Source organism: Trachinotus anak, unplaced genomic scaffold (assembly GCF_046630095.1).
Source record: "Trachinotus anak isolate AG129_WGS33_773 ecotype Australia unplaced genomic scaffold, CSIRO_AGI_Tana_v1 ptg000012l, whole genome shotgun sequence".
Taxonomy (NCBI): domain Eukaryota; kingdom Metazoa; phylum Chordata; class Actinopteri; order Carangiformes; family Carangidae; genus Trachinotus; species Trachinotus anak.
This window is the reverse complement of record NW_027273863.1, coordinates 102,125-116,146: the sequence shown is the minus strand read 5'-3', so window position 1 is coordinate 116,146 and position 14,022 is coordinate 102,125. Positions and strand designations below refer to the sequence as shown.

At 39.7% G+C, this 14,022-nt stretch overlaps 1 protein-coding gene across 3 annotated transcripts; it reads left to right on the top strand.

Moving 5' to 3' along the window:
* The first annotated feature begins 7,107 nt into the window (after positions 1 to 7,107).
* Positions 7,108 to 11,991, top strand: LOC139628864 (LIM/homeobox protein Lhx8-like). Of its 3 annotated transcripts, none has more exons than XM_071490991.1 (8): positions 7,439 to 7,578; positions 7,980 to 8,138; positions 8,713 to 8,834; positions 9,276 to 9,493; positions 9,873 to 9,976; positions 10,235 to 10,330; positions 10,836 to 11,016; positions 11,266 to 11,975. In XM_071490991.1, the coding sequence occupies exons 1-8, from the start codon at positions 7,504 to 7,506 to the stop codon at positions 11,340 to 11,342; spliced, it is 1,032 nt and encodes a 343-aa protein (XP_071347092.1). In that variant the 5' UTR covers positions 7,439 to 7,503; the 3' UTR covers positions 11,343 to 11,975. The 3 variants fall into 3 exon arrangements, with proteins under 3 accessions (XP_071347093.1, XP_071347092.1, XP_071347091.1); XM_071490990.1 differs by having other exon boundaries at positions 9,273 to 9,493; positions 11,266 to 11,958; XM_071490992.1 differs by lacking the exon at positions 8,713 to 8,834 and having other exon boundaries at positions 7,108 to 7,457; positions 9,273 to 9,493; positions 11,266 to 11,991.
* Positions 11,992 to 14,022: the final 2,031 nt, after the last annotated feature.

Sequence of the window (14,022 nt, the reverse complement as noted above, 5' to 3'; positions counted from 1 at the left end):
TATTTCTCATGATTCACATGAAACAGAAAGCGGGGCTCACAAAATGAGGCAAATGTGTGACAATGGTGAGAAGGATGAGTACAGACTAGAGCCCTTTAGATAAGAAATTTACGACAACAAGGGGTTGACAACATAGTGGGTCACGTGACCCATGTAGCTTTGAATAGGTCCAAGTGGGTGATTCAGATCCATTGTTTTCCACAGGGAACAGCAGGATATACCAGCAAATAACTACAGGCTTACACAGGCTTCTTGGACAAGAGGTGAAATGTCTGAAGTATCTACAACGAGGTCCAGTTGTCCAGTGGATTCAACCGTTCTTGGCCAACCATGACCTGAAGGACTGAGACTCTTCACAGACATTTGTAATATCAAATTATTCATTATGGAAGAAACAGATAAGACTGAAACATCACCACAGGCTGCTCCGTCTTCTGTGATGGCTGGTATGACTTCTTGTTTCCCTAAGCTTTCTTTCAGATACCGATATTAATATTGATCAAGTGGTCATGCCCTAATATGAATACACCTTACATAAAAGGCCCTCATTCTGTTAAACTGATGTTTATGCTAGTCTCATCCTTTGTAACAAGTAGCTGCAGAGGTGGAAATGCAAATCATCAGAAAATTAACAGTAACTCTTAAAATGAACTGTAATGTCATTTACATAGTTCATTAGCAAGCAATACCACAATACCCAATATGTATAGTATATACAGTAAAACTTAATAGCCCAGGCTGTTACTTGGTTCAGTCACTGAACTCAACTAGCCTATGTTTAGGACAGGTGTCTACATGGGACAGGCCTTTAATTCCTTTGATTAAGTTATTAAACCAGTATGAATATTACTCGTATAAATATTACCAGGCTATCAGATAACATATTACAAATCATTCATTTGATCTTGCTCTCAGATACAGCGCATCTAGGAGAGAGAGAGAGAGAGAGAGAGAGAGAGAGAGAAAGAGAGAGAGAGAGAGAGAGAGAGACCCATATCGAAATACTGGTCGCCTACCTTAGAAAGGATGAAAGTCGAAGTAGTTTTTATTTATAGCAGCAGTTATTATTAGTAGTAGTAGTTAGTAGTTATTTAAATCTTATTTGCATGAGCAGATTTGATAACTAACATCGTACCTGATCTCTTTGCCGCCTTGGTTTTTTAATATGAGCGTCATTCACTCTTGTAACAATAAATCAAAACAACCAGGTGTCTTATTTAGACCTGCCTTTATTTGACAAAATGTGCAGCCACACCAGGCCAGTAAAAAGGACTCTGTGTTTTATGAAGTTTTACTGTATACATAGTTGGCAAGGAAGGTGGTCTTCTTCTCTCATCCTCAGACACTGCACAGACAGTCACATCCAATCTTTCACCAGCAGCTCTCCCTGACATCACGCTAAGTAATCTGATATGCACTTGCGTGTACACACACACACACACACACACACACACACACACACACTATGACACTTCCAAGCAGTGAGATAAGGCACGGAGTATCATGGCCAAACCAAAAGCAACCTCTGCTTTGCACCACAAACAACTGTGTGTTTTTAGGATGCTGAGATTGTTTTTGCCTGAGGAGGGAAACCAAGCCCACTGACAAACACTGCCACTGCTCACGAACCCTGACATCATGATGATAAACATGCCACTGTGCAGTTCAGAAGGTAGAAAAAGGCACTGAACTTTTGTTATTAGATATTATTTCATCAGATAGTCCCACCAATAATCACATTGCACAAGTCCAAATGTTATATGATTCACTGGGCTCTCTCTCTCTCTCTCTCTCTCTCTCTCTCTCTCTTTCTCCCAATTACTTTATGCCATTAACTTTGTATTTTTTTCTCTCCCGTAGTTTGTGCTTCTCCTCTCTCTCCCTCTCTCTCTGTCCTCATTCTGCAGGTCTCTCTGCCTCTGGAGCAGCAGGATCCAGATCCACCACTACTCATTATTACTATTAACCACTGTTATCTGTCATCATTATTGATAACACCATTACCTACACAGCTGTTCCTGGCCTTTCTCTCTCTCTTTTTTCCTCTCTCCTCCCCCTCCCCCTCTTTCTATCTTCTCCTAAACCCAACCGGTCGAGGCAGACCCCCCCCCCACCCTGAGTCCGGTTCTGTTGGAGGTTTCTTCCTGTTAAAGGGAGTTTTTCCTCCCCCCTGTCGCCAAGTGCTGCTCTTTGTGGGAACTGTTGGGTTTTTCTCTGTAACAAAGTAAGGTCTTGACCTGACCCTGTAAAGTACCTTGAGATAATGTATATTATGATTTGGCGCTATACAAATAAAATTGAATTGAATTTAATTGAATTATAGGCCTAATATATATATATATATATATATATATATATATATATATATATATATATATATATATATATATATATATATATATATATATATAGATAGATAGATAGATAGATAGATAGATAGATATAGATATAGATATATATATGGATATATTCTTTTTCCATCTGATCAGTGCTCACCTCATCTAATCCTGTTGTCTTGTGATTGATTGTTTGACCAGTGCTTACACTAACAGGTGGACAGCTAAATTACCCAGTCATTCTCATAAAGGAGCAGGTGTCCACAGTGAGTGCTCTCAGACCTTCTTAACTCGTGGACATTTTTTACACAAATGGGAATTAAAGCAGCCACACAATTTGATGCAGTTTTTTAGCATCCGTGTATATTTGTCAAATGTCAGTTAACCACAGTTTAGTAGTAGGACTGGTAGCACAAATAGGATTATAAACCAGAAGTTGTACTGTGACAATGGAAAAAAAAGTGGCCAAAACAAAAGGCAAAGTGTACTTTTAGCTCCAATTGTTGGTGCAGTGATGATAAATAGCCAGAAAGCTAACGGGGCAGCTGCCCCAACCTCACCCCACCTATTCATGTGAATGGATCAGCAGATGCTGTCTGTAAGAGGAATTGCCCTAAATCCTCCAACACTGTGAAGAGCCTGGATTAGGAGGAAGTGGAGTGGAGACGTCTGCCACGGGTGTGGCTTGATTGACCTGTTATCAGGCCCATGGACAAAAATCTTTGGTCCCCTATTGGCTACTACTATACATGGCAGCCTTGAAACCAAGACACCAACAAGTAATCTAGTTCAATAGACAGTCAGTTAAATGATTAGTTGATCAGCAGAAAATTATTTTGCAACAGTTTTAATAATCACTTAAATATTTTAAAAGTAAAATGGCTCCAAATTCACGATATATATACATATATATATGCACACATGCAACAATCAACTGATTACTAATCAGAATAATTGGCTGACTAACTGATGAGTAAACCTCTACAAGACCAAGGTTTGTTAATGAATGATGCAGTTTATTGTAATTTTTTGGTGGAAATGCATAAACAAATTTGCAGTCAAGGCAATGTTGACAAGCATACGTTTTAGACGAGCTCTAGCAACCACAGTCATGTCAGAAGAAGTCAGGTGGTGTTGAAGCAGGAGGGTTGGGTGGATGGGTGGGTCCACAAAACACAGGACTTTCACATGGGAAACTGATGTTTGTTATTTCCTTTATCCATCACAACCCTAACTGTGTGTTTATTATTGTAACCTTGACAACAAAGGTCATCGAACCTGCACACTTAAACCTAACCAAGTGGTTTTTGTGCTTAAACCAAACCATTAACCCACCACAGTCTTAACTGTGTTTATTATTGTTACCATGATGACAAAGGTCCAGTACACCTGCTGCTGTAACGCGCCTATGGGTCGTATCCAAGGGCAGGGACAAGTGACCTATGTGGTCATTTAGGCTGCTTCAGGTCTTGGGCCCTGGAGCAGTTTCCTGCTTTGCCACAGGCCACAGGTAAGGATTTTATACTATTCTATTCATTTTAATTAAAGCAGTTGGCTCACCTTTTCACCATTTATTTTTGCATGTGTTTTTACTCCTAGAATGACAAAACCTTTTGCATTTGCTGTTGTAAACAGAAATACAGGTTTATGCAGAATAAAAAAAGAAAACTGGGTAGTTAGCATCGAAAATTATGAAAATGCTGCACAAAAGACACAAGAGCAGGAAAAACGCAGACCTCACATTCAGTGAATCGGGGTGAATTTGAACCCATGCAGGACCTGGTGTGACAGTGATCAGCTGCTGTGCCACCCTCAGTACAGAGTGGCTGCATACATTCATGTCAACAGTTGCAGTCAAGTTTTTTATTGTAACCTGTCATCCTCTGATTCTGTGAAGTGTGCTTTTCAGCATGAAAGGGAAGTACAGAAGAAACACTGATATATTTACTGCATCCTCAGTTTCTTCACAGTACAGTCAACAGGGAAATTTGCTATTGAGGTTTTAATGCTGCCCAAATAAAAATCATATTTTGTGAGCTTAATACAGAATCTTCTTAGAGAGACACTTGCATCTAAAAATTGTAAAGTTCTACCTGGTGGAGATAGATAGAAATTCAGAAAAATTCAGAGAATGAGCTATTTGACAACCCAGATACTGGTTACTAAAGCAGAGGTTTAATTTAAAAATACAAATTTAATAATAATAATAATAATAATAATAATAATAATAATAATAATAATGAATTTATGAATTAAATAATTTTTATGCTGTTGATTCTTTCAGTTTTATGATTAGTTTTGAAAACCTGTTGTACACTTTTCTCTTAGAGGCTAGATATACTCTGTGTCACACATCCAAGCTATTCCATTTCATTTAAAGACCCAGTTTGGAAGGCTGGGGGACTGAGGTATTGGATTGCAGACATATATACACAGATAAGACCCAAAGGGATTCTTGACCCGGTCTCTTGCCTTGCCATTCAGAGGATGCCCCCCCGAGAGTGTTTTTATTCATGCATCTGGCCTGCCATCATCTTCACTTAAAGTCTAACACAGCACTCTCTCTTTTCTAAAGAAGGAAAATCACTTTGCACAGCCAGACCCCCTCTGCATCCAGATACTAGAATATGAAACAAGAAAGAAAACCTTAAATCATGGCCATTATATGAAATTAATGCATTATATCAGGAATTTGTGTATTTAGTTATAGAATATGAAGGTAAATTGTTGAGCACTAATTCAATGCTGCATGCCAAAAAAATCTTAAAGAAGGAGCCTTTGCATACTAGTAAATAAACACTTGCAAAAGTACAAAAGAAAAAACATCTACTTCCATACACTGTCAACATTTCCTTGATCAGGAATTGCCTGATGAGGGATGGTTTACCAAAATATAAATGTTTAATAAATACAACAGATGAGTTGACAGTGTGTGGGAATATATTTTTTTTAAACAAAAAACAACAGACTTCACTCAGTCTCAGGTAATTTAATCTATGAAACTATGTTGTTAATTTACTCCAGGTATGAGGAATTAGATCAACAGGTTTTGCTGCTGGTGCGTTGCCCTGAAAGTGCTGCTGGTCAGACAGTGTGGATGTCTGAACAAATGTAGATCATTCCCCAAAGACCTGTGCTGTGTTCATAATGTCCCTGATGGCAAGACACACAAAGACAGAAGAAACACTGATAATGTAGTAGAAGTGAATCTAAGAGCCTCTCACAGGAAAACGATTTTTTTGAAAGTTGAGTTGAATTTGTGCTGCTGTCTTAGTAGGCTGTGGAGAATGTAATAATATAAACACATTTTCTGTTGAGTGGTTATTTGATGACAGATTTCTGTATTGTGAGTTCTTTATGAAGGATTTTAAATAATGAGCTTTTTGTGCTGCTTTAAATAATAAGCTCCAGTCATTAACCTCCATATACTGTATTTGTCCCATCTGCAAAAGACAGAAAGAAAGAACAACGAAAGTTCATCTTATCCTCACAATAAAAATCTAAACTGCTCAGTGATGCTGCAGCGGGCGGGTCCGGGCCATGAGAGTGGGAGGTGCGCAGGGCTGTTTAAAATGGAAAGGTTGTGCCTCCCAGAAAGTGGTCAGTGAACAAGTCTTCAGAAGATCAAGAAGCAAGGCTGAACTGGTGGGTAGGCTGGAATACAGTGGACTAATACCGGGGTGAGACGACTGCAGTGGAATACAAACATCTGGCTGAGGAGGGATGCACAGGAGGAGCCAGCAGATGCTCCATGAAAATGTTTAACTCTGTTTCCACCGGCGTGGTGAGTAGTAAGATGTTTTAGAGGAATAACGCTACTTTACAAAGCTATAACTTGAAAAAAAATTTCACTTAAATTCGTTGGTTTCATTCATCAATGGCTATTTTAAAAAGGAGACACGTTTTATCAGATTCATTTTACAATTTTGGAGAAACTCTTTTTCTCGGTCTAATTTTATGCCACAATTAACTTAATGAACAAATGATCACTTTCCTTTAAATGCACTAGGCAAAATAGGCCACACGTTTATTTTCATACGAGCATTACACTTTTACTGTCAGGTTACTGTTTTTGTTCATTTTGGAGCATCGTATATTTAGAAATGTTAGGCCTGTTCTAAAATCATCAGTTTCATGCAACGAACTAGGCCTACATTATTTTAAGCTAATAAAAAGAGGTGGAAGTCTAAGTGTAAGTGCTACTGTTCCAACGCGCATGAATGTTACCACATATTAAGGCTTAAATAATCGAAAATTATTGTCATTATTGTAATTAGCGAGCAAACTCTGATATGAATTCAGAGGTCATATCATTAAGGCCTATACTGAGTTATATCAGGACAACAAGGACAATGTTTACGGGATTTTTTTTTTTTTCTTTTTTGGCGTAAACATTTTATGCTGTTTTCTCACAGGTAATTTTCAAACAGTCCAATAGGCTTGCTTATTGTACCTGTTTTAACAAAAATATCCAATAGCCACGCAGGATCCTGTCTTAGAACATTTCCCGACATTAAAATCTAAAGGCTAGTCTCTCTCTGGCAATATATTACATGAAAGGTGTCGAAGGTGAACCAATTCTTAAAAATGTGACCTTATTTAAATACGTACTTGCGGGTTATTTGTTTTTTTTTTTGCTGTTGTTTTTTTTTTTAAATTACTACACAAAAATAGACTCCCAGACTTACATGTGTCCACAGTTTCGAAAAGCTAAAAAAAAGCAGTGAGATTGGTGCCCACAGTTTCTCTCGGTGTAGCGGAACACACCTGCAGGAACACACCTGGGCGCCACTGCAGTGACCCCTGACCTGCAGTGATGCGCGGCTGTGAACGCAATTAGTCCCGATCTGCTCCAGCTGTGGGCAGGTGCCGGACGCCGGCCCCGGAAGTCACCGTTAAATGAACACATGGCGCAAATGTTGCTTCCTTCCATAAACACACACGCGTCCATACCAACGTGACTATCTGGACGGCTGTAGGCCACGGTCGGGTTTATACCGAATGAAACAGAGGCACAAAATGCCACCAAAAAGTTGTCGCCAGTGTTTGTTTTCCAGTGGGAGGCCTGTATTTAGGGAGTGGACTCATCTACGTGGTTGCCATGGAAACGAAAGGGACAAGGTCATAATCGTGTCTGTCGCGTGACTCCTGACTTGTCAGTGACACCATGTCGGAGGGAGTCGGGCGACCTGCGGAGGCCGTGGTCGCTGAGCTGCAACAGGGGGATGTTTCCGTCGACACAGTAGGTGTTTTCCATCAGGCAGACTCGTCTCTCCGCTTATGGTCGTGGGGTGAAGCGTGGAGAGCTTCGTGTGTCAATTGTAGCCTGCGTGACTGTTGGCGCACTTCAAAGTGCCGCCAAATAAATGTAAAAGAAAGCGTTGTACTCTCGGACAGCGTCTGCCCAGACAGAAATCCAGCTAATTAGCTTGAAAGCTATTTTATTTCCAAGACACTTCATTCTCTTGGTGTTATGCTTTTCATTGACCGGCTACCTGACCCCAAAATTATACTCTATGACATGGTTTCGTGACAGGCTCCGCATTTTATGACATGAACATAAGCATAAACGTCTGCAAAGTATTTTGTAGTCTTACAATGTATTTATTTATTTAAACATTTTGGCGTTTTTCCCTCTGACAGGGTTCCTCTGGGCCTGATGATATTTTCGAGGAGGACTCGTATTCCCCGTCCTCCCTCTCCTCCTCCTCGTCGTCCTCCGTCCGCACTGTGCCCTCCCTGCAGGGGAAAACCCTGTGCACCTCCTGCGGCCTGGAGATCCTGGACCGTTACCTCCTCAAGGTCAGGCTCATATATGATGTTCCTGGCAACACTGCAAAAGTACTCCTATGTAGTTGTAGCTAATTATGAGAAAACAAAGTCCCAAAAGAGCCAGTGTCAACCGCCTTATTTATATTCGTTTTATTTAAATATAGAAACATTTCAACTAGGTTCCTAACTGGGGGAAATGTAATTATTACACCTTACTTAAAGGTTTTTTTCTACTTCAATGAAAGAAGGGATATAATCCTGTAATCCCTGGCTTCCATTGGGGTATTATTCAGCCTGTTAGGTTGTTTACTTTAAATGAATTTGATGTTTTCAAAAACTTCATTCAAGTAATTTTTGATTATTGTTGGACTACTGGACTTTTCATAATTACATTTATGGACTGCACAGATTTAGTTTTGTTTTTCCCCCCAAGATGGTTGTGTTTCTATCTCTGATTGCAAACCAAATACCTTTTCGATTAATAGTAGTATAAGTCACTCATAAGAACATTGTGGTAAATAAATAAAAAAAATTCCATTGTCAACAATGAGTAACCTCCTCTACATTCAAGTATACTGGGGCATTTTTTGTTTCCCCCCCCCAGGTGAACAATTTGTGCTGGCACGTGCGCTGCCTCTCATGCAGTGTGTGTAGTACCTCACTAGGGCGCCACGTGAGCTGCTACATCAAAGATAAACAGGTTTTCTGCAAACTCGACTACTTCAGGTAAATCAGACCATCATTTCTTCTCCAGTGACCTTTTTTTTTTTTTTTTTTCTTTTTTTTTTTTTTTTTGGTTAGAAGTTTTTTAAAGTTTCTTGTTTTTATATCAATTAAGGAGAATAATGGTGACATGGTGCCACATGGTCCAACTGAAAATATGTATTTCATGTGGTGTGATGTGTCTAAGAGATAAAAAAAATACAATGTAAAAATTGGTATAGCAGAGATGTGCTTGTTTCAAATATTTATATGACACATGTTCTGCTAATAGGGAAATCTGAGGACTGTGTCAAGCTGCATGTCAGTTTTCTGATATGCAAGATCACTGAATGCTAGGATTCAAGCATCATTTAATCTAATGCTTGACTAAGTTTTAAATGTATGAAATAGACTATTCCTCCTCACATCCCACCTCTCTTCCTGTTTCTCACTTTTCTTAAGGAGGTATGGGACCCGCTGTGCTCGCTGTGGCCGTAACATCCACTCTAGTGACTGGGTGCGTCGGGCACGAGGCAGCACCTTCCACCTGGCTTGTTTCTCCTGCACCTCTTGTAAGCGCCAGCTGTCGACTGGGGAGGAATGTGGACTACTTGAGAACAGGGTCTTCTGCCGGCCACACTATGAAATTGTGATGGAGAATATCAAACGTGCTAAAGAAAATGGTGAGAATACAAATGGGTTGGATAACAAGGGTCAGGTTGAATGGTAGGAAACAAAGTGAGTAAATTAGTCGTGCAACATCACACACTAGATTAAATTATAATTTTATTATAATTTTTTTGTAGTTGTAGTTAAACAGTCAGATCTTTTCATTACCACTCTTTATTACAAAGTTAAAGAGGCACAACACCACTCAGGCCTAGAGTTTGGAAAAAAAAAAAAACAAATGGGTTTCTAGATAAGCCAATCTTTGCTGTCACTATAGTGCAAACTTGAAAGATGCTCACAGGAGAAACTGATCTAAAACAGGGTCTTTAAGTGAGGGCCCATAATTCAAAATGTCAAACAATCCTCGTAACATGTCCTTTGTCTTGTCTTAAGAGCAACCAAAAGTAGAGGACGAGGTGGCAGACAAAGATGACTCCGGTTCCATGCCCAGACCTGCTAAGAGAGCCAGGACCAGCTTCACTGTTGACCAGTTACAGGTATTCCTTCGTGCGTGGGGTTAACAGATTACAGATGATTACAGACTGCTGTATGTGTAAATGGTCAGTGTTATTCATACCAAATGTATGAGCTAGTGACAATTGGTCAGCTTGTGTTTTTCTGTCCTCTAGTGGTAGTGGCAGTTAATACACTGTATTCGAAATCTTTTCTTCTGAACTGTTACACTCACATTATCAAACTTGAGTGAAATGTCAACCAAATAAACATTTCCCCCTCTGTCATTTCTACATTTGCAGGTAATGCAAACTCAGTTTGCTAAAGATAACAACCCAGATGCCCAGACTCTCCAGAAACTGGCGGAGAGGACTGGTCTCAGCCGCAGGGTTATCCAGGTGAAGCAACGGTTACTACCTCTTGGAAGAAGCTCTTGTGATATCTTATGTCCAAAATGCCGATTGACTTTAGCAGTTGAGTCAGAATAAATTCTCACAATAGAGAAAGAATGATAGCTTTGTATTGTGAAGCTGCATTATTTGAAGGAAAGTGCTATAATTGGGGTCTAAAGGACAAGCCACCTATTTTGTCAGTTCACTGAAAATTTAAATTTCAGATCTGCCTTACATGACCCTTAGAAGACTGACATCTTTACTGTCCTACTGATTGAATTCATTTGAACTAATAGCTGCATTATTTACAGGAACTTGAACATCACCAATTTCTACTTCCATATTTGTTTCTAAATTGAATTTTAATGTTTCATGATTAAATATTGCTTTGTATTTCTGTGTCTGAAAGGGAGAAACAAAGTATTGTTGAACCAGCAGTTGCCACGTCAGCATCTTAAAGGAGAAAATATCACTGTAATGTCCAGTCATCAGTCTGTTCTACTTCCTGCAGGTTTGGTTTCAGAACTGCAGAGCTCGTCAAAAGAAACACATCAGCCCAAATCCTGTTTCCTCAGCCATGATGACATCACTTGCTCCTGGTCAGTTGACCCCACCTTTAATGGAGGATCTGCAGTACACAACCTATATGGCCCCAGACACACCTCTCCTCACTACGCTGACTTATATGGATGGTAAGAAACTACAAAAAAATTACACTTCCAAATACCCATACACAGCTAACTCACTGTTGACAATCTGTATCATTTATACAAGGCTTTTGTGTGTGTGTGTGTGTGTGTGTGTGTGTGTGTGTGTGTGTGTGTGTGTGTGTGTGTGTTACACACACACACACACACACACACACACAGTAATTTTAATTAATGGTCTTAGTGGTTTATTTATAAGCTTTCTTTTTTCTTTTTTTTTCTTTACTTTCCCAGTCCAAACTCCAGACCCACTTTTGCTTCAGCCACTCATATCCCATTCACTGACACAACTGCCAGTCAGCCATGCCTGAGGCCTGAGCTACAGCCCAACTCCTGAAAAGTGAGGAGGATGAAGAACAAATTGTTACTAATTAATAAAAGAAAGAAAATGAACAGTAATCAAACAATTTAATTTTCACTGCCTAATATGTGAGCAGACACGAATGTGTGACTGTTAAGTCACTGAATTAATTTAATTCAATCATACAGGGATTCACAGATAAGAAGTTGAAAATGTCACGTTATAATGTGGATGAAACTTGTCTAAAACTTAAACTAATATGTATGTGATATGAATTTCTTTAATTTATTTGGAAAATATGAGAAAAGGCACTTTGTTGGAAAACAATGTAAAATTTCTTTGGTTTTCAGCTTTCAACTTTTTTTTTTTTTTTTTTTTTTGATGATGATGTAACTGAAAAAATGTCATTTCTGTCAGAATCAAATGGTTTCTGTGTGTGAAGACTACTAGAAGATTCAGGATTGGGTTATACTGTGTATTAAAGCCACTGGAGATGGTACATTTTTGGAAAAAATCTCTTGTTCCTTTCTGTCTCATTTTAAGACTTGTCTTAACTTAATTTTATTTATATAGCTCAACAACCCAAATGACAAATTGGCTTCAAGGGGTTTAATCTGTACAACATACAGTTAAGCCCAAAATGATAAATACTGCTTCATTTTTTTACACCATAATGACAGTGAAAAAGAATTTAAGGAAAAACTAAAATATCACATTGACATAAGCATTCAGACACTTTGCTTTGACACTTGAAATTGAGCTCAGGTGCCTCTCATTTCTCTTGATCACCTCTGAGCTGTTTCTACACCTTGACTGGCATCCACCTGTGGTACATTCAGCTGATTGGCCATGGCAAACCATAAGCAGGAAGGAACTGCCTGCAGAGCTCAGAGACACATAAACACATAATTCAGGCTGAGAGTAACACAGTTGAAGCTTCCAAATGCAGAAAGGACAGCTGGCAAAAAAAATCACCAACTATGTAAATGTCTAAGTTAATGATTTAAAATGTCACTGCCCCATCGTTAGGGCACAAGTAGCTCTATAGTTACAGTTGTGTATTCTAATAAATTAATGTGTTGCTTACATATATTCTTATGGTCTAAATGACAGTTTTAGCCTCATTCTTTCAACTGCAACTGCAGCAGGGTCAAGTGAACAAGTACAAGCTTTAAGTGCTTCAATTAGCCTCTGCTGTGGGATGATATTGGTAGTATAAGAAAGTAAAATTATGTAACATTGACATGAATAAACAAGAACCACCCACAAACAACAATGCCTCCTTGACAGAGGAACTCAATCATTTCTTTGCCCACTTTGAAACAGCTGGGCCTGATGATGGCGCTGTGACTCCTCCCCCTCCTGCTGACACTGACCACAGAGACACAGGAGGTGAGGTGAATCTTTAGCTCTGTGACTGCCAGGAAAGCTGGGGGGCCAGATGGGATTCCAGGGAGAGTCATCAGAGACTGGGCCCACCAGCTTGCAAATGTTTTCACAGACATTTTCATTCTGTCTCTGTCTGAAACTGCTGTTTGCACCTGTCTCAAATCTGCCACAATCATCCCAGTACCTGAACAAAGCAACATCAGCTCTTTAAATGACTACAGAGCAGTGGTACTCACCCCCACCATCACTAAGTGTTTTGAGAGACTGGTTTTAAAACAAATAAAATCCACTCTCCCCCTTAATTTTGATTGGCAGCAGTATGCTTACAGAGCCAATAGGTCTACAGAAGATGCTATAGCCACAGCCCTCCATACAACACTGACACCTCGATCAGAAAGGGACACGTGTGAATGCTTTTCATCGATTACAGCTCCGCATTTAATACCATTGTCCCCAGCATGTTGGTCTCTAGACTCCTAGACCAACCGCCCACAGACAGTTAGACTTGGTTCACACCTCTCCTCCAGTCTGTCCCTCAGCACTGGCATACCCCAAGGGGTTGTGCTGAGTCCTTTGCTCTAGTCCCTCTACATATCAGACTGCATCTCCACACAGCCCTCAGACACAACAATCAAATCTGCAGATGACCTGACGGTGGTGGGTCTGATTACAAACAGTGACGAGACAGCCTACAGGGATGAAGTCTGCAAACTGACAGGATGGTGTACAGACAACAAGCTTACACTGAACATCAAAAAGGCAAAAGAAATAATCATCAACTTCCGGGGACACAAGGGTCACCTCACTCCAATAACAATCCAAAGAGAGGAATTAGAGAGGGTCTTCTGCTTTAAGTTCTTGGAAAGATGAAATCCTGAAAGATGAAACTCACCTTTCTCATCAGCTCTTCACACTATTACCCTCTGGAGGGCGCTACAGAGCCCTTAAAGCCCGCACCTCCAGGCTGAAAAACAGCTTCATCCTGAGAGCCATCATTATCTGTTCATCTTATGTGCAATCACTGTGGTCATACTTTGTGCAATAATCTTGGGACACTGTGCAATATTTTAGACAGTACTTATTGATGTTATCTTATGATGTTGATGCTCTTAATGTGATGTTTTTTTGTTTTTTACTATTTATTGGAAAAATGTAGAGAATGTATGTGAATGAGTGTGAGTTCATTGTTGCAACCAACAGGAAAAATAATGAAATTAAGAAGACATTAGTGTGCCCTCCTGCACAGAAGTACACTCCTGCTGAAGAGCAGACACTGCAAAAATGAGGGCTACCCCTTAATA